The sequence below is a fragment of the Saccopteryx bilineata genome, chromosome 2, assembly GCF_036850765.1.
Source record: "Saccopteryx bilineata isolate mSacBil1 chromosome 2, mSacBil1_pri_phased_curated, whole genome shotgun sequence".
Classification (NCBI taxonomy): domain Eukaryota; kingdom Metazoa; phylum Chordata; class Mammalia; order Chiroptera; family Emballonuridae; genus Saccopteryx; species Saccopteryx bilineata.
The window spans coordinates 138,318,627-138,340,163 of NC_089491.1; the positions used below are offsets into that span (position 1 = coordinate 138,318,627).

At 36.7% G+C, this 21,537-nt stretch overlaps 1 protein-coding gene across 1 annotated transcript in view; it reads right to left on the reverse strand.

Moving 5' to 3' along the window:
* OVCH1 (ovochymase 1) overlaps positions 1–21,537 on the reverse strand; it is an 86,932-nt gene that overhangs the window by 60,312 nt on the left and 5,083 nt on the right. Inside the window, 7 exon segments of the mRNA XM_066254394.1 lie at positions 2,934–2,992; positions 3,100–3,240; positions 4,430–4,564; positions 10,278–10,364; positions 12,880–13,035; positions 15,178–15,310; positions 16,307–16,400. Coding sequence (XP_066110491.1) covers positions 2,934–2,992; positions 3,100–3,240; positions 4,430–4,564; positions 10,278–10,364; positions 12,880–13,035; positions 15,178–15,310; positions 16,307–16,400 — 805 coding nt within the window.

Consider the following 21,537-nt stretch of genomic DNA (forward strand, 5'->3'; position numbering starts at 1 on the left):
CAAAGATCAACTATAAAAGCTTCCCGCTGTACATTAAATGGTTCTCAGTAACCCCTTTCTATTCCATTGATAAAAGTATAAATAATTGCAGCTTCTTTGGAGGGCTATTTGGCAATGACTACAATGTTTAAATGCATGAACCCTTTGACGCAACAGGTCCACTTCCGAGAATTGTATTCATCTACGTGTGTCCAAACACAGTGGTATAGGAACATACCAGCTCTGCTGTGATGGGCTGAATATCTGTTAATACAGAACTAGCTTAAAAAACTATGGAATATTGGCCCTAACCAGGAAGCTCAGTTGATTATAGCATCATCCTGATATGCCCAAGTTGCAGGTTTGATCCCTAATAAGGGCACATAAAAAATCAACCAATGCATAATTGGAATGCATAAATTGGAACATAATTGGAACAATTTGATGTTTCTTTCTCTTTTTCTCTCTCTTCCTCTCTCTCTAAAATCAATAAATAAGTTATTATAAAAGAAAAGAAATTATGGAACATTGCACAATATAATTTTATGCAGTTGTTAAAAAGAGCTTTGTGTTAATGAGCACCATTCTGACTGGTGTGAGGTGATATCTCATTGTGGTTTTAATTTGTATTTTTCTAATGATTAGTAATGTTGAACATTTTTTCATCTGTCTATTGGCCATCTGTAGGTCCTCTTTGGAGAAGTGTCTATTTATTTCTTTTGCCCATTTTTTGATTGGATTGTCTGTCTTCCTGGTGTTGAGTTTTACAAGTTCTTTATAAATTTTGGTTATTAACCCCTTATCAGATGTATTGTCGAATATGTTCTCCCATTGTGTGGTTTGTCTTTTTATTCTGTTCATATTGTCTTTAGCTGTACAAAAGCTTTTGATATAGTCCCATTTGTTTGTCCTTTTATTTCCCCTGCCCGTGGAGATAAATCAGCAAATATATAGCTGCGAGAGATGTCAGCTTACTGCCTATGTTTTCTTCTAAGATGCTTATGGTTTCATTTACATTTAAGTCTTTTATCCATTTTGAGTTTATTTTTGTGAGTGGTGTAAGTTGGTGATCTAGTTTCATTTTTTTGCAGGTAGCTGTCCAATTTTCCCCACACCATTTTTTTCTTTCTTTCTTTCTTTATTTTTTTTTAATAAATTTTTATTAATGGTAATGGGATGACATTAATAAATCAGGGTACATATATTCAAAGAAAACATGTCTAGGTTATTTTGTCATTAAATTATGTTGCGTACCCCTCGCCCAAAGTCAGATTGTCCTCCGCCACCCTCTATCTAGTTCTCTGTGCCCCTCCCCCTCCCCCTAACTCTCTCCCTCCCTCCCTCCCATGTCCTCCCTCCCCCCACCCCTGGTAACCACCACACTCTTGTCCATGTCTCTTAGTCTCATTTTTATGTTCCACCAATGTATGGAATCATGTAGTTCTTGTTTTTTTTCTGATTTACTTATTTCACTCCTTATAATGTTATCAAGATCCCACCATTTTGCTGTAAATGATCTGATGTCATCATTTCTTATGGCTGAGTAGTATTCCATAGTGTATATTCCCCACACCATTTTTTAAAGAGACTGTCTTTACTCCATTGTATGCTCTTACCTCCTTTGTCAAATATCAATTGTCCATAAAAGTGTGGGTTTATTTCTGGGTTCTCTGTTCTGTTCCATTGATCTATATGCCTGTTCTTATGCCAGTACCAGGCTGTTCTGAGTACAATGGCCTTGTAGTATAACTTGATATCCGGAAGTGTGATACTTCCCACTTTAATCTTCTTTTTCATGATTGCTGAGGCTATTTGTGTTCTTTTTTGTTAAATATAAATTTTTGGGATATGTGTTCTATATCTGTGAAATATGTCATTGGTATTTTAATTGGTATTGCATTGAATTTATAACATGTAGGTGCTGGCGAGGATGTGGAGAAAAGAGAACCCTCCTGCACTGCTGGTGGGAATGCAGACTGGAGCAGCCACTGTGGAAAACAGTATGGAGATTCCTCAAAAAACTAAAAATGGAACTGCCTTTTGACCCAGCCATCCCACTTTTAGGAATATATCCCAAGAACACCATATCACTGACCCCCAAAAAGAAATGCACACCCAAGTTTATGGCAGCATTGTTCACAATAGCGAAGATCTGGAAACAGCCCAAGTATCCATCAGTGGACAAGTGGATTAAAAAGCTGTGGTACATATACACAATGGAAGACTATGGGGCCATGAAAAAGAAGGAAATCTTACCTTTTGCAACAACATGGATGGACCTGGAAACTATTATGTTAAGTGAAATAAGCCAGGCAGAGAAAGAAAAATATCATATGACCTCATTCATTTGAGGAATCCAAGGAACAATGTGAACTGAGGAATGGAATTAAACCTGAAGGGAAGGGGGGAGGGCGCTATCGGGAGGGGGCCAAGGGAGATGTTGAGGGGAATATGAGGGAGAGAAGATGCATTTGGAGAGACATTAGAATCTATGTAAACACAATAAATATATTTTAAAAAAAGAGCCCTGTGGACTCATTTGGAAATATCTTTGAGATATTTTTAAGTAGAAAAAGCACTGCCAAGTAATATAAATATACACATTTTTTGTAAATTCTCAGAACATTTCTCTAGGGATAATCTAGAAACTTACATGTGTTTACAACCAGAAGGTAGGATAGGAGTTGGATGAGAAGAAAGCATACTTTTCATAGTGTTCTTTTTTTTAACTGTTGAACCTTTTAAAACCACATACATAAATCCTCTTTTAGGGCTTTAAAAAATAAAAAGCAAACAGAAGCTCCTAGTCATGATGGCAATTTCAGGGTCCAGATGAAGCAAATTCTGCCTAAGTAACATAGCTAAGTTCTCAATGAGGTGAAGAGCTTCATTCACTGCTTACCTTTATAATGTGTTTCCCTGGAGCATGAATAAACCATGACACCTTAAATTCTTGGGTAACTGGCAGAGTGAATTGTCCCTTCTAATACAACCACACTCTCACACCCTGAATCTATAGAAGTGTTGAGGAAAACCAAAGTGAGTGGCTAAAGTCATTCTCTCTTCTTCAGCCCCTTAGCAAAGAAAAATGGCAGGAAATAAACTATCTGAAATACTTACCTGTTTCTAAGGTCTTATGTACAGCAGTAAAGGTAAGTTCAAAGCCACTGCCACTGTTTCCTATATCAGAAACAATTATAACTATGGCCTTATTGGGCTTCACTACTTATGAGGAAGGCAATATATCTCCACAGACCTTGCCTTATATAAATAAGAAATTGAAATAGATTACTAAAAATCGGCAGAAACAAACATATTAGTTTTACTAATGTTACCTTCCATGAACTCTCTGTTGTAAACAAACCAAACTATTTATTGGTCCCTTTAATCATTATACCCTCTCTGCTTTGATGATTTTATATCCACTCACTTTCTCACACCCAATTCCCCATGTCCAAATTCTACTCATCCCTCAGGGTCTAACTCAAAGTCTAGGTCTCCCAGAAACCTTCCCAGACACCCAACAGAAACAAGAGCTACCTTTTCTTAGTCTCCACAGCACATCACCTATTTTATGTTATTTCCTACTTTTTGTACACCGTTAGTTACCTCACCAAAATGCAAGTTCATTAGAATAGAGACTGCTTTTGCTCCCTGTATATCCAGTTCCTGGCATGATAGCTGGCACATAACTAATTTTTAACAAATGCTTGTTTGAAAGAATAATTACTGGATTAAGAGTGGGCCTGAAGCATGATATCAGTTAGTTAATAAATATTATAACCCTTAGCCCAATACCTCGTCTCTAGCATTCTGTCAAACATTCATGAAGAGAGATTTGTCCTAACCACTGGCCTTATGGAAACCTAGAGACTAAGGACCATACCAGTTTTAGAGACTGTCTATCATGCTTAACATAGTATTTCTGTTAAATAACTATATCAGTTATGCTTATATAACTAATTATGTGTTCAATAAAAGAAATTTAATGACATGAAGTAATCTATTATGTCATAAGAACAATAACATGATAAAGTTCAATGGGTACAGTTTATATAAATAAATATATATTTAAATGTTAACAGTTTATCTCTAGGTGGTAGCGTTATGATTAGTTCACATCTTCCTCCATTTGTACATTTGTCTTTACAAATTTAGCAAATACATATACTCCCCCACCCCCCGCTTTTGTGGCAAACATGAAAAAAAATAAACATTGCTTTGAAAAGAAGTTTTCTGAGGCCGTGACAATTTCAGTCAATACTGTTATTAAACCTAAGGAAGGAACAGAGAACACTCTCAATATGCTGGTCATTGGTTCCACTTTTACTGCATATAGCCACGTCCCCTTCAAGAAGGCGTATAAAAATCTAACTTCAGATCCTTCAGCACCTCTTCAGTCTCCTAGAAACTATAAAATGACAAATAAAAATGAAGGTAACATATTTACTAATAAGCACTCTGTTGCTTGATTTTAAAGATACCCAGTCATGGTCACATCCAACTTGATATTCTATGTCTAAGCTTATAAATTGTAACAGGATAATTTTATCCTCTGATACCATTAGTTTCCAAATACATAAACTAGACAGGGGAAGATGGAGAACACAGAATGAAAGGCAGAGTCAGATGTGACAAATAAGATTTATTGTCTGGGCGTTAGCTCATAAATCACCAGTAATAACATTTTACAGGATATTAGAAGATTAAAACCAATGGAAATTCTTTAACTTCCTTTTGTGAAAATAATTGGCTTGTGCTTGAATTTCTGACATTTATCCAACAAATTAATTATAGTAGTATTTAGAGAGTGGCTAGAAACCACATTTAAATTTTCATCTTGTTGCAAAATGCTAGAGTTATGAACTATAAATTGAAGAAACCTAAGACTCATCTCTCTGTTCTAATAAAAAATTCATAATATTCACCCAGAACTTGAATAATGAATTGCAGATTGTGGACTAATCACGTAGCATACGTCAGCCTAAGTCTCAGTCCTTGTGGTTGCAATGCCACCTCTCACACCACAGTAAGGGCAGCTGTGATCTTTTCCTAACATCTTTAAAAATATGTCTAAACATTTTGAAAGCTGTCTTACATAATTGAATACATAATCCTTTACATTTTTATTTTTCTACATCAATTCATAGTATTTATTCAAGAAAAGAAACCTTGTGGGCCATAAATCCTCAGTGTCTTCCATGTCTCACGTTCATCTGAGCGCAAAGCAATCTTATCTGGGATCTAACTTGTCACAATTCTTTCTAAAACCCAGTCGTCTTTATCAACAACTTTAGACGGGTTAACATAGCTCCATCGTCCTCTAAGCAATAAATGTTCAGGACTTCAGAGTTATCCAACTCTTTTATGCCTAGTATCCAATGAGCAACACAATATCTTCTCCTTAACCAGAAACTCCTTGCTTTAGTCCTTTTCTATTCAGCTCCATCATCCTGGACATAGATGGAAAAACAGGCTGCCTAAAATATTATTAAAATAACTTTTTAAGCAGTTCAATTTAGAAAGCAATAAGCTGCCTGAAAGCTCACTTTTTTAAGCACTTCCATTGAAAAAGCACTCTACATCTATCATCTTCTCTGATAACCATTATGCCCCTCAAAAGCAGACAGGAGAGAAATTACTCCCCTCCTCCAAATGGGAAAACTGGCACTGATATTAAGGGACTTTTCACTCTTACATAATGGGAAATACAGTGCAAGCTTTATGATTTCAAAGCCCCGTACTTTCTCTTTTTTTCATGAAATTATTTTCTGCCCCCAAATCTCTAACTCAGATAACCACATATTTCAAATCATTTGCCAACCTTTATTGTTAGTGATTGCTAAATTAAAAAGGATTCTCAGATCTAGTCAAGCTCAGTGAGAAAAATGAGTAACAAAATTAACCATTGGGTTATTTATTTGTATATCTGAGTGTTTATTATATATAACCCACTTTCTTAGCCTCTAAGAAATATAATGTCTCCAATGAGCATGGAAAATAGGAGACCATGTAAGTGCAAGGTATCTACCATTTCTGAGCCTAACTAGCACCTACCAGAATGAAAATAGTCTGGAGAGACTGTATAACTCCCCATATCTATTCTCATTCCCTCTCTCTCCCTTACCATTATCTAATTGACTCAATTTGGGAATTTATAAAATTCTTCTACCATTCAATGCTACTTAGCATGCTGGAAAAGTCACTAGGTAATAAAATTGGCTCCATATCTTATTACATTTCTAAAACACATATTTTTTCACATGTGAACATTCTGAAATCAGAAGGTTCTTACAATTCTGTTAGACGTGGATTGAAAAAGTTTTTTCCAGAAAGAACTTGTATTAGCTTTGGCCAGTCACCTGGGGGACACTCTCAACTGAATACCACTTAGTTTTTCTGCTTGAGGTAATTTGGATTACTCTGGTGCAGGAGATTTTCGACTGCAGACCTACATGAATATTAGCAGTAGCAATCAAATTCTCAGGTAAGAATTTTACTCCTCCTTACATCCAGTGACAAGGTTGAGGCATGTAACTTTCCATGTGGGTGGGTTGATGCCCTTATGAGCCTAACACTAAAGGCCTCTGGTAACCCTCAGTCTTAGAAGTTTTGTGTTCTTTATTGGTGGTACATGAAATAATGATGAACTTTACAACCAGATTGTTTTAAAGTCATTGAAATATAACAAATTCATGCTAAGACTGGGTTGTGATATTGCTGAAAGTCTTATTCTGTCTAGCTGACTTCTTATTTTAGTCCCTAAAAGCTATATAATATCTTAACTATTAATCCCAACTTCATCATCTGAACTTGAAATAACTGAAAGTCTATAAATTATAAAGACAGTATTTTATGTAAATTTCTTTAACTTTTCTATAAGTTACCTCAAGATTATTTGTTGCTTTCCCAGAAAAGGAATTGTTTTTCCTTTCCAAAGCTATGCCTTCTTTATCTGTTGTGTTCTTATTAAATTTTCTTCACATATATATCTAATTCTCTTGACTTATCACTCTTACCCTCTCTTCTATCCATAACGACAGTTAAGCCTACACTTTCAAAAAATAAGCAAAAACAAAACTGTTTCTCTTGACCCTGCTGCTCCATTACCCCAAAAGCACTGTTCCATCTTCTTTCTCTTCACTGCTTGTCTTCCTGATCTCAAACATTGGCAGTTCCATCCTTTCCATAGGTCAAAAACCCTCAGGTCAGTCATAAGGTTCGCTCTCTTAAAACCCAAATTTTAGCTTTGTTAGCAAATCTTGTTGCCCTGCCACTTCTCACCACCTGTACTGTTACAAATGGGGTCAAAGCCAACATCGTCCTTACCTGAATTATTGCAATAGCTGGTCTCTCAGCTCTTGGTCTTGCCTGGCAACAGCCAAAGTGATCCTTTTAAAATGTATCAGACCATATTCTTCAAAGTCTCCAATGGTTCCATGTCTTACAGTAAAATTTCAAATCCTTTTTATGTCCCGTAAGTTTGGCAACCACTAATCACAACCACTTCTCCCTCTCTCATTTAGCTCAAGCTCTCTGGTCTTCCTGTTTCCTGAATATACTAAGAGTTTACCTGCCTCACACATGCCATTCCTTTAGTCAGAAATGTCCCTTCCCAAGATGACCATATAATTTCTTCCTTCATGTTATTCAAGTCTTTGTTCAAATATAATCTTTCAAGCAGTCTTCCCTGACCATCATCTTTAATATTGCACAACCCATTACTCTCTTTCCCCTCTTTCTTGCTTTATTTTTGGGCATAGTACTTACCACCTTCTACTAGTACAGGTAACATTTCTTGTCTTATCCCTGCTCTCCACCTTCCAACTTGCCCCACAAAGAAAAACATTTTTGTCCGTTTTGGTCATTGCTATATTACTAGCCCCTAAACTAGTACCTACCACGTCTTCAGGGCTCAATAAATTCTTTCTGACTAGTTGGTGAAGAAGATACCAATCTTCAACAATCATTTAAGCTATTATAAATATAGCTTCTGATTCGACAAGTTCTACTAAGTCAGCTCCCAAATTTTGAACTGTGATATCCAATGGCATTTAATCTGAACTTATTCTTTGCAATATCTGATACTACAACAGTATTTGTCTTGACAGTCTTTCTTGTAGATATCTCTTCTATTCTTCATTGTTTAATGAAGAATCACAAGTTCTCGGTGTTTGAGGGTGAATTGTCTGTCATCTGCATTTCTCTTCCCTAATATATACATTCTTTTGCAAATCACACCCATAGTCATCTGTGCTCTGTTCAGATAACCACTTATAAAGGAAATTCATGATCGCCCGAGGCAGTCCATTAAGTTTCAGAAATCTCTCAAATTAGAAACTACTTTATATTGAAGTCTGCTTCCTCATAATATCTACCTTCTGCTTATTCTCAGCTCTATAGTTCATCAGAACCAGTCCAATCCTGCTTCTCTAGTAGCCTTTTATACAAATCAAGACAGTTCTTTCCTCCTCTCACGTATTCTTTGGATTGAAAATATTCCTAGTTCCTTCCAAGACACTGTTTTAAATTTCTTTCCATCTCAGTCATTGTCCTTCAGGTAATTTCCAGCTTGTCAATGTCCCTCTCTAAAGATGGTACCTACAGACCTCCTCCCTACCTCCCCTACCCAGAACTCTCATAAAATAGTACTCTAGTTTTGTTCTGAATCCTAGTCTTCTAAAAGAAGCATAAGCAAAGATGGCAAAGGCTTTCTGGTATTAAAATCATTACAGGTTTACTCACAGAAGGTCAACTTAGACTCTTATGCTTTTAAATAAGGGCCACAATAAGCCACTTCATGCCATCCTGTACTTGTAAAAATATTTACATTCATTTTATACATTATAATCTCACTGCTATTTTAGCCTTCCATTGGCTACAGCATTAAGTCTAAATTCATTCACATGGAATTCAAGGTCCTCTATAATTAAGGCCTTAGCATTCCTCTTATCTCTCCTGCCCACTGCTGCCTGAGTCCTATTTACATTAACATTACTCCCCAGTAGCACCGGTGTGCACATTGTTCAAACAACCTGATGTCTTCACCTCCCCGGCACTACTTACACACAATTCCCACTGCCTGGAATGATCTGTAGTAATATCTTAGATATTAGAGCTATAAAATACTTCATAAACTATAAAATCATAACCATCCTTTAATCTCTAGGCTCAAGGCTATCCTCTTCACTAAAGCATTCGTAACCCCACGTGTTTCGACTACAGTACACACATCTCACAAACCCCTAAAATGAGAATTAGTCTCTTCTTTCCCTAGCATCAACACACCTGGGTAGTGTGGATTGTAAACCTTATTTCATCTTATTAATAGTTATTTTTGTTCAACTCTTTCCTCCTACCAGATTAAAATTCACAGAACTATCATCTATCTTTGAATACCTTTCAATGTTAAGTACAATTTTAAAATATGAAGGTAGAACACTTAAGGAAATAAGATACTTGCAAAACTAATTTCTAAATCTTTTTTTTTATGTGGGAGGCAGGGAGGCAGAGAGACAGACTCCCACTAGTGCCCTGACTGGTACCCACCTGGCAAGCCCTTTATGGGGCAATGCTCTGCCCATCTGGAGCTGTTGCTCTATTGCTCAGCAACTGAGCTATTTTAGAGCCTAAGGTGAGGCCATGGAGCCATCCTTAGCACCCAGGGCCAGCTTGCTCGAGCCAGGGCTGTGGAAGGAGAAGAGGGAGAGAAGGAGAAGGGGGGGGTGGAGAAGCAGATGGTCACTTTTCCTGTGTGCCCCGACTGGGAATTGAACCCAGGACTTCCACACGCCAGGCTGGTGCTCTACAGCTGAGCCACCTGGCCAGAACCTAATTTCTAAATCTTAACGAGACCTTTAGCCATATAGAAGTCAGGGTATGTAGAAAAAATTGCAAAGATATCAAAGTATGTATAGATCACAAACTAGTTTCCATCATTGAGGCAACACTTAAATATTATCATTATTACAGAAATAATTAAAACAGATTCATCACTAAATTCTGATAAAGCTCTCACTACCAGATGCTAATAATGTTAAGCATCTGAATACATCACTTCAGGTAAGCTCCACTCTTAATATCACTTGTAGTAATGATTTGTACTAATGAGTATCAGAAATACTGATTAGCATATATCGTATATTTACCCACCAGAAAATTTCTGATGAAACATATAGACTTTTGTTAATCAGATAAAGAAATTGAGATACTACATAAAATTGCTAAAACATATATCTTTAAATGACTGGGTTGGGGGGGTGGAAACCAAGGAATCATTTCTATCTGGGATATATTCCAATTATGAGAATAGTTGCCCTCTTTCTAATGGGGGTAATGGATTGTCTCATTTCCTCCAAATAACATCATTCCCTGAGGTCTATGATCTTCCAAAACATAGGAAAAAAGTTGATTATTTACTTATGATGTATGGTATAGTCACCTCAAAGTTGTATAATTTATATTCTATAATTTATATTTATGGGAATGAATATGTTTTTAGGTACTGTGACCAAGACATTGTATTTGCAGACTTCAGTAGGAAAATTTCTAAATGATATATTCTTTTCTTAATATAATAGTTTTATTAATCATCTAATATACTACTACATATAATACTTTTCTTCCTACATTATTTTTATTAAGGTAGAATTTGAAAATATAACATTATATTAGTTCCAGGTATACAATATAATATCAATAATTCAATATTTATATATAATATAAAACAAGCATAAGTTTAGTAAATATCCATTACCACACATAATTATAATTTTTTTCCTTGTAATGAATACTTATAAAAGCTACTCTTGTAGCCACTTTTATTTTTTTTATTTATTTTTTATTCATTTTTTAAATTTTTTTAGAGAGGAGAGGGAGAGACGAGAGAGAGAGAGAGAGAGAGAGGAGAGACAGAGAGAGAGAGAGAAGGGGGGAGGAGCTAGAAGCATCAACTCCCATGTGCCTTGACCAGGCAAACCCAGGGTTTCGAACCGGCGACCTCAGCATTTCCAGGTCGATGCTTTATCCACTGCGCCACCACAGGTCAGGCTGTAGCCACTTTTAAATATGCAATACAGCATTATTAATAACAGTCATCATGTTTGCTGTCCATCACATCCCCATGACTTATTTTATATCTGGAAGTTGGTACCTTTGGACTCCTTTACCCATTTTCTTCACCCTCCAGCTCCCACCTCTGGCAGCCACCAATCTGTTCTCTGTATCTATGAGCTTAGTTCTTTTTAAATGCTAATTCCAAATATAAGTGGGAGCATATAGTATTCATATCTCTCTGGCTTATTTCATTCAGCATGATGCTTTCAAGGACCATCTACATTGTCACAAATGTCAAGATTTCATTCTTTCTTATGGCTGAATGGTATTCATAAATATTCTTTTCTTTATGAGTCCTTCTGATATAAAATTTATCATTTTTTCAAATCATAAGTCACACTGAAGCTGTCAAATGCATAGTATCATATATAGAACTAATATAATGTTTTCTCATCTCTAACGAGGTTGTCCTGGGTTATATATAATATAGCTTTGTTTAAAGACACCTAAGTAAGAGCAGACACGTTTAAGCAATAACATGGTCCCTCTTCATCATTCACTGAGAAATTTCAGATGACAATGGCACATTTTAATTGTTGGAACTAGAAGAAATTGGCAAGTAGGGGATTAGAACCTTAGAAAGATGATCTTAAGGAAGTGTTATTTATATAATGTACTTGTCACATTCTGATATTCATTTGATTGTGGAATTAATGTTTATTGCTTGATTTCATTGCTATTTTAAAATGGTGTTATCATTAAACTTTGTTCAGAGTTTGTTAACCTTTGTCACTTCCTGGTGACAAAAATTGAACAGAATTGCCATCAGGAGAGAACTAGCCCCTGCCATAATGGCAATGAACAGAACACGTTACTCTGAAGACTAAGTGGAAGTGAGCTGAGATCTTGCTCTCGTCTCAGGGGGAGCTGGCGCTCGCTGGCCCAACTGCATCCTGCTTTTCAAACTGTCAGCTCAGTGGTGAGCTTGGACCACAATGAGGGAGGGATGAAGAGAACACTACGTTCTGCTACTCTGGGCCCTGGCCTTTAAAAAAATCCCAACTTTTATAGTAAATTACTTGTTCTGTAAATTGTATCTTCTCAAGCCCCCTAATTCTGAAGAGGTTGCCCCTTTGCTTGGAAAACCTGCTGGTCCCTCAGGATAGAGCCCCCTGGACTCCTCAGTGAACTGACAGCTCCCAGGGCTCACTTGTCCTTCACTTTTTACAGCAACTGTCTATTTACTTCTTTGTCTCCCCAAATAGCTGGGAAGTTCCTTGAGGAGAGATTTAGCATCTCCACATCCATATTTCTTTTTCTAACCTACAGTTAATGCTGCAGAACAACAATAACTCTGCAAAGTCTCCCTTATTTGTCCACTGTTTCCAACTAAAAGAAACCAGGCTGAATGGGAGAAGTGGGAGAGGGGTGATTTATTTTAGTGCATTTAAGTAATTTAAAGAAAAAATAGTCAACTGGATAAATGAATCCTCTGAATCCTTTCTTGTATTTTTAAATCTCAGAATCACTAAAAAAGACATATTTCCTGAAAATCTACATGAACATAAACTTGAAGATCCAATTGATAGATATCGGTATTTATAAATTTAGAGATAGTTTATATATATATGCATTACAAATTAAAAGACAAAAAAAAGCCATATTTTTGCTTTGTTTTCAAGCTTAGTCCTGATCATATCTATATCAAACTACCCTTGAAATAATTAGGTAATAATCAATTTTTGAGTTGCAATGAAATGAGAAAGGAAAAATTCACAGAAATTACACCCACCTGTGATAATGTTGTGAATGATAAAAGGGAAAATTCACAGGAATTACACCCACCTATGATCAGGTTCTGAGTGATAAAATACATCCATTCAAACACCTTGGAGAAAATGCCAAGTGATGTCCTTACATAGTTATTTCTTAAAGGAGTCCAACTTCTAGCACAATACGCTGTTAAGTTCCGGTGGTATATTTCGGCTAGCCAGCATTTTCCTGTGAATGACACAATGCATAGACTCGCATTCAGGTGCAACCTCCTTAATTTGAGTAGTTAAACCAGACATCCTTCTGGTCATGGCAGTAGCTCCATCTGTGCATATGCCGACACAAAAAGACCATTTCAGTTTTCCAGATATATAGTCATCCAGCGATTTAAATAGTTCTGCGGCTGTGGTTTTGGTTGGCAATGATAGTGCATATAACATATCCTCATGCACATCCTTTTGATAAAGATAATGCATGTAAACAAGTAGCATTGCCTTTTTGTCAATATCTGTAGATTCATCAACCTGGTGAGCGTACCATGGTGATTTATTAATCCTTTCCAACAATTGTGATTCAATGTCCTCTGCTATTTCCTCAATGCACCGTGTGATGGTGGTAGCCGAAAGAGGCATCTGTGCTATCTTTTTAACCGCAGCCCGTCCTAGAAGTTCACGACAAATGTCTTTAGCAGTTGGAAGGATCAATTCTTCACCAATGGTGAATGGCTTCTTAGCCTTAGCAATACAATTAGCCACCAAGTATGATGCTCTCAGTGCACTCGCATTTATTGATGTAGTGGCCACCAGTAATTGTTTCTGTCCTTTATGTTTATGCTTTTTTCTTTCAAAATACTCAGAAAGCTTGTCTTTTAAAGTAGGGTGCTTGGTCTCCAAGTGGCGAAGCAGTTTTGAAGGCTTCATTGCCTCATTACTTAGCCGGTCGTCACACATTATACATAGCAGCCTTGGTGCGTGAGAATCACCAGTTGCAATAAATCCGTACTTCAAGTAGGACTCCTGGTATTGTCTGTTAAATGAAGCCTTCTTTTTCTTCGAGGTCATAGGTTCTTCTTCTGTCTTCTCACTGACCCTTTTCCACTTGCAAAAAAACTTTCGATGGAATTTTGTTTTTCACTCACTTTGCTATTTTATGTGTTTAATTTTAGCGGCAATGTGTCATGTAACCGAGACAAGTGTCAGGAGTGAGTCTTAGACGGATGTAACAGAGGGAATCTGGTCATTTTAAAAAAATAAAACATTGTTCAGACTTAAATATAAATAAAATGAAATAATGTATGTTATTTATTCTTTCTCTGCGGACCAGTACCAAATGGCCCACGGACCGGTACCGGTCCGCGGCCTGGGGGTTGGGGACCACTGCCTTAGAGAATAGAATAAGAAACCCATGCTTTCAGGGCCCTAGCTCTAATAATCCTTCAGAATAACACGCTGCTCTGAGAACCTATGTCAGCTTTGTGTCAGAGTAAGCCTTCCTCAAAGGGCATAGAATTGTTTGAGGACTTCATCCAGAAAAGAATTGCCCGTGAAGGAGGCAGACGGAACAGGGCACCCCCACTCTACCTGTGTTCCAATTTAGAAAGTGGCAGAATTATACATTTCTATTTTCCAAAATCTTCCCAGTCTTTGTCAACCCTGGAAGAAAAATTAAACATTTTCTCAAAAGATAATTCAGGGAGCTTCTCATCGCACAGTTTCAAGCTGACTCCCTGTTCCTGCACTTAAAAAAAAAAAATGCTTTCCAGGTAAATCATCTGTCTCTAAACTTAAAACTTAAGTCTTTAGCAAGTTGGTTTCCTTTTTCTTTCTGTATCTCATGAAGATTGGCCTCCTTTGTGAAATTATCTTTGGAAGTCACTGCCACTGACATAATCTTTTAGCCAACAGTCACTCTAACTATTCTACATGTGGTCAAACTTTGTGCAAACATTGCATTCTGCACTAAACACTGAAAAACAATTAACAAAAAGTAGAATGGAAAATAGTTCACAGCAGAACCTAATGAGTTTTCCAAAATGGTCACCTTGTTTGATTCTACTAGGTTGAAAACATCCAAACTATTGTACTTCCCTTATCTTTTCTTCCTCTACCAAAAAAAAAAAAAAAAAAAAAAAAAAGTGTGGGGGTAAGATTGGGCATAGGACAAGAAAGAATTCTCTCAACCCAGTTCAAGAACTTTTTCAGTAGAAGCCAGTTGGAATGATGGAGATGAGGGAAAGGGAATTTTGAAGCAGTAACCCCCAAAGCAGCTCATGGGGAAAGGCAGAATCCACTATTACCTACGTGTTATTGAGTAACCTGGGTCAGTTTATGCTTTTTACCTGGCAAGTATCCCTTTATCCATCAGAAAAACCAGCACACAACACAGTCCTTCCCAGAGGAGGAAGGTTCATACCTTTGAACATAGTATTACATGCTCTGTCATCCATGATAGGAAGTTCCAATTCTATAGGATATGTAGATATTCTGATACTGTGAAGAAGAGACTGAAAAGTTAGCCAATAATTGTCCTCATTGTAACAAATCATAAGAAGCCTACCAGGTTAAGACTTTTAAATAGATGTTTAACCAAAATGTAGAAGTCCTTATTTTTTTAGTGGTGAATTATATTCTTCTTTAGAATCATATATGTAATATAGGACATTTTTTTAAAATCTATCAGATTTTTAAGATGACACATGACTTCTCTGAACATATGCTTGAATGCTCCCTCAAAAGGAAACAAAGTCAATAAAGCAATATTTTATAAAGTTCTTTATTTTTCTTTAAAAATCACAATAAATTGACCCTGGCAAGTTGGCTCAGTGGTAGAGTGTCAGCCCAGCATGTGGAAGTCCTGGGTTCAATTCACGACCAGGACACACAGGAGAAGCACCCATCTGCTTCTCCACCCTTCCTCCTCTCCTTTCTCTCTCTCTCTTCTCCTCCCACAGCCAAGGCTCCATTGGAGCAAAGTTGGCCAGGGTGCTGAGGATAGCTCCAAGGCCTTCGCCTCAGGTGCTAGAATGGCTCTGGTTGCAAGGGAGCAATGCCCCAGATGCGCAAAGCATCACCCCCTGGTGGGCATGCTGGATGGATCCCAGTCAGGTGCATGCAGGAGTCTGTCTCTCTGCCTCTCTGCTTCTCACTTCAGAAAAATACAAAAAATAAAAATAAATAAAAATCACAATATTAAAAATAAGGAAGAGTAACTATTGTTAGCATTTCCTGATTATCCCTTTTCTGTAGTCTTCTTCACCTGTTATAGTTACCTTTGGTTTTATCTGACACTTATCAAAATGGCAGCAAGAGTTTTCTCTAGAGGCTTAAGTATAAACTTCTCTATGGTGAAGACAACTAGAAATCTTTACTGGATCAGAACTCAGGGGAAAGAAAAATACAGGATAATTGTATTACTCATGGCCAATAAAATTCTTAGTTCTACTGGGCATAAAAGGGGCCTAGAATAAGTATTATTATATTTTTGGATTCCTCTTATTCACTGAAATCTTGCCCCATCCACTAGTCATGAAAAGAATCCCTTCTCCAAATTTTTTATCATCTCTGTGGGGAAGACAGATCAGCTGAATGGCAATGCTTGAAAAACAAAAATATCAAAAATAAATGATAAGATTCACAGACAAGTGATGCTTAATATATTTGGAAAGTGATATTGGTTGATTATATGTTTTCTACAACTTATTGCTAAATATTATATTGACATGTATTTTCAAAATTTACCTCTCTTGTAAAAATTATTTCACAAAGAAATTTAGGAAAATGAAGGGAAAGTAAAACAACGGGAAATAATACACAATGACCTTCGTAAAATTACTAACATTTTAGAGGTGTTCCCTTGTCCTAAAGAAATAGTATTTCTCTTGATAGTAAATTGAGCACTAGGCTCCAGTGAATAAGCAGGAAAAATAACCCCGCCCTGGTAGAACTTATGTGTGCATGTGTGTGTTGGAGTTAAGAAGAAATACAAACAGTAAATATAACAATTCAGATGTTAGGTAGTGTATGCTCTAGAAAAATCACAGCAGCAAAGAAGGTAAGTCTGGGGATTAAAGAGAATGGCACAGGAGGAGTAATTTTAAATAGGGTACTCATGACATGTCTCCTTGAGCCTGTGTCATTTAATCAAAGCCTTAAAGAAGCTGGGAGAAGGAAACATGCAGTAATCTTTTTTTTTTAAATAAATTTTTATTAATGTTAATGGGATGACATGAATAAATCAGGGTACATATATTCAAAGAAAACATGTCTAGGTTATCTTGTCATTAAATTATGTTGCATACCCCTCACCCATAGTCAGATTGTCCTCTGTGACTCTCTATCTAGTTCTCTGTGCCCCTCCCCCTCCCCCCAACTCTCTCCCTCCATCCCTCCTATGTCCTCCCTCCCCCCACCCCTGGTAACCACCACACTCTTGTCCATGTCTCTTAGTCTCGTTTTTATGTTCCACCAATGTATGGAATCATGTAGTTCTTGTTTTTTTCTGATTTACTTATTTCACTCCGTATAATGTTATCAAGATCCCACCATTTTGCTGTAAATGATCTGATGTCATCATTTCTTATGGCTGAGTAGTATTCCATAGTGTATATGTGCCACATCTTCTTTATCCAGTCTTCTATTGAAGGGTTTTTTGGTTGTTTCCATGTCTTGGCCACTGTGAACAGTGCTGCAATGAACATGGGGCTACATGTGTCTTTACGTATCAATGTTTCTGAGTTTTGGGGGTATATACCCAGTAGAGGGATTGCTGGGTCATAAGGTAGTTCTATTTGCAGTTTTTTGAGGAACCACCATACTTTCCTCCATAATGGTTGTACTACTTTACAGTCCCACCAACAGTGGATGAGAGTTCCCTTTTCTCCGCAGCCTCTCCAACATTTGCTATTACCCGTCTTGTTGATAATAGCTAATCTAACAGGGGTAGGTGGTATCTCATTGTAGTTTTGATTTGCATTTCTCTAATAACTAATGAAGCTGAGCATCTTTTCATATATCTGTTGGCCATTTGTATTTCTTCCTGGGAGAAGTGTCTGTTCATGTCCTCTTCCCATTTTTTTTATTGGATTGTTTGTTTGTTTGTTGTTGAGTTTTATGAGTTCTTTGTAAATTTTGGATATTAGGCCCTTATCTGAGCTGTTGTTTGAAAATATCATTTCCCATTTAGTTGGCTGTCTGTTTATTTTGATATCAGTTTCTCTTGCTGAGCAAAAACTTTTTATTCTGATGTAGTCCCATTCATTTATCTTTGCCTTCACTTCTCTTGCCATTGGAGTCAAGTTCATAAAATGTTCTTTAAAACCCAGGTCCATGAGTTGAGTACCTATGTCTTCTTCTATGTACTTTATTGTTTCAGGTCTTATATTTAGGTCTTTGATCCATTTTGAATTAATTTTAGTACACGGGGACAGGCTGTAGTCGAGTTTTATTCTTTTGCATGTGGCTTTCCAGTTTTCCCAACACCATTTGTTGAAGAGGCTTTCTTTTCTCCATTGTGTATTGTTGACCCCTTTATCAAAAATTATTTGACCATATATATGTGGTTTTATTTCTGGGCTTTCTATTCTGTTCCATTGGTCTGAGTGTCTATTTTTATGCCAATACCATGCTGTTTTGATTATCTTGGCTCTATAATATAGTTTAAAGTCAGGTATTGTAATGCCCCCAGCTTCATTCTTTTTCCTTAGGATTGCTTTGGCTATTCGGGTTTTTTTATAGTTCCATATAAATCTGATGATTTTTTGTTCCATTTCTTTAAAAAATGTCATAGGAATTTTGATGGGAATTGCATTAAATTTATATATTGCTTTGGGTAATATGGCCATTTTAATTATATTTATTCTTCCTATCCAAGAACAAGGAATATTTTTCCATCTCATTGTGTCTTTTTCTATTTCTCTTAATAATGCCTTGTAGTTTTTGTTATATAGGTCCTTTACATTCTTTGTTATGTTTATTCCTAGGTATTTTATTTTTTTTGTTGCAATCGTGAAGGGGATTATTTTTTTGAGTTCGTTTTCTAATATTTCATTGTTGGCATATAGAAAGGCTATGGACTTTTGTATGTTAATTTTGTATCCTGCGACCTTACTGTATTGGTTTATTGTTTCTAATAATCTTTTTGTGGAGTCCTTCGGGTTTTCGATGTATAGGATCATATCATCAGCAAAAAGTGATACCTTTACTTCTTCTTTTCCTATATGGATGCCTTTTATTTCTTTGTCTTGTCTGATTGTTCTGGCCAGAACTTCTAGCACCACGTTAAATAAGAGTGGAGAGAGTGGACAACCCTGTCTTGTTCCTGATTTAAGGTGGAAAGTCCTCAGTTTTATGTCATTTAATATGATGTTGGCTGATGGTTTATCATATATGGCCTTTATCATGTTGAGATATTTTCCTTCTATACCCATTTTGTTGAGAGTCTTAAACATAAAATTGTGTTGTATTTTATCAAAAGCCTTTTCTGCGTCTATTAATAAGATCATGTGGTTTTTGTTCTTTGTTTTGTTGATATGGTATATTACGTTAACCGTTTTACGTATGTTGAACCATCCTTGAGATTCTGGGATGAATCCCACTTGATCATGATGTATTATTTTTTTAATATGTTGTTGTATTCGGTTTGCCAGTATTTTGTTTAGTATTTTAGCATCTGTATTCATTAGAGATATTGGTCTGTAGTTTTCTTTCTTTGTGCCATCCTTACATGCAGTTATCTTGAAGGAAAGCATTTGAAGAAGAACAAACAGGATGAAAAATCCCTGTGGTGGAATCATGTCATCTCCGTTTGAGGAACATTGGGGAAGCCAGGATGCTTTGAGCAGATTAAACAATGGAATGTTCAGTAAAATACAAAATACAAATAAAAGAGGTTAGATGTTGGGCTAGGAGGGTGGAAATGTCAGATAATAAGAATATTGATTTCCATCTGAGCATAGTAGAGAACCACTGAAGGGTTTTGAACAGAGTGACATACCTGACTTACATTTCAAAAAATATTATTTTGGCTTCTAGGTTAAAAAATACTAATGATGGAAAAATGGAAGCTGACAATTTAAGAGAGCATTAAAATTAACCCAGGCAAGAACAACTGTAGCCTGAAACAGGATGGTCAGAGTGAAGAAAGTAAGGTAGAAGCAATAGGGTATTTCTGATGGATTCGATGTAGAACGTGAGAGGAAGAAGAAGAAAAGGTACAAAGTTTTTAGATGAACCAACTGGCAGGGTAGAGTTGTCATTAATCAAGATGAGAGCCTATGGGCACAGCAGATTTAGGATGTTGGGGATAATCAGGGTTTTTTTCTTAAACATATCAAGTTTGAGATGGCTATTAGCCTTCCAGTACATGGCCATAAGGTAGTTGACTATATGACCCCTATTAATCCCAGAAGCATGTATATAATGTAAAGAAACCTGTGCTAGACATAGAACATTTGGGGCAACCTTCAAGTAGATGGTGTTTAAAACCTAGATCTTGTATGAGATCACTGTAAGGGAGTGAGCACAGACAGAGAAGAGGTGAAAGTACTGAGCCCTGGGACACTGCAACAACAGGGGTCACAAAGAAGAGGTGGGATCAGCAGCAAACTCTGAGAGGGTGTAAAAGGGGTAGGAGAAAAACATGGGATGCCTGGAATTCAAGGGAAGAAAATGTTTCCAGGAGAGCGTGCACAGCTCTATCAAAGCTCCAATCAAGTCAGCTGAGGATTGAGAATTTACCTTTCAGTTTAGCAACATAGAAGCCATTGGTGGCTGTGATAAGAGCAAATTTGGTGGAGTAGTGAAGTTGAAAGTCTGATTGACTTGGATGACTAATAGACATCTCAAACCTAAAACATGCAATTATGAGAACCGAGGAGAGGAAATTGACATGCCTAACATAATTGGATCTTCATAGAGTGTTTCTATAAAAGGGAGCATATTTTATATATATAAGAGACGTATTCCTGCATGCACCCCCACTGGGATCTACCTGGCCAGCCTCCTACTGGGGGATGCTCTGCCCATCTGGGGCCATTACTCCATTGCTGGGCAACTGAGCTATTTTCAGTACCTGAGGCAGAGGTCACAGAACCATCCTCAGCACCCAGGGACAATTCATTGGAACCAATTGAGCCATGGCTGCAGGAGGAGAAGAGAGAGAGAGAGAGAGAGAGAGAGAGAGAGAAGAAGAGGGAGGATTTGAGAAGCAGATGGTTGCTTCTCCTGTGTGCCCTGACCAGGAATCGAACCTAGGCCCAAACTAGGTCAGGGCCTAGTTTGAGTTATTCTATCTCAATATTTTGATGACTTTGTACTATAGTCTTCTGACTTTCATTACTGCTGTTGAAAAATTAGCTGCCAGACTAACTGTCATGCCTTTTTGGTAATATAGTTTTTTCTTCTGGATGCTTTTGAGATCCATTCTTTGTTTTTAGCATGTTATAGTTTTAGCAAAGCCTAGATATATATATAGCTTTTAAAATATCGTAGTTTGGAATTACTGAACTTCTTAAATCTGAAGATTTATCTCTCATTAGTTATGATTAATGCTCAGTCACTTTCTCTTAAATTATAACTTTTCTCTTTCATTACCTATGTTTTTTCTAAAGCTCAAATTGGATGTTTAATGCTTTCACTATATCTTTTTTTCTCTTAATCTTTGTCTCTTTTTAAAAATTTTTTTTTACGTTTTTAATTTTTTATTTTTTATTGAATTTACTGGGGTGACATTGGT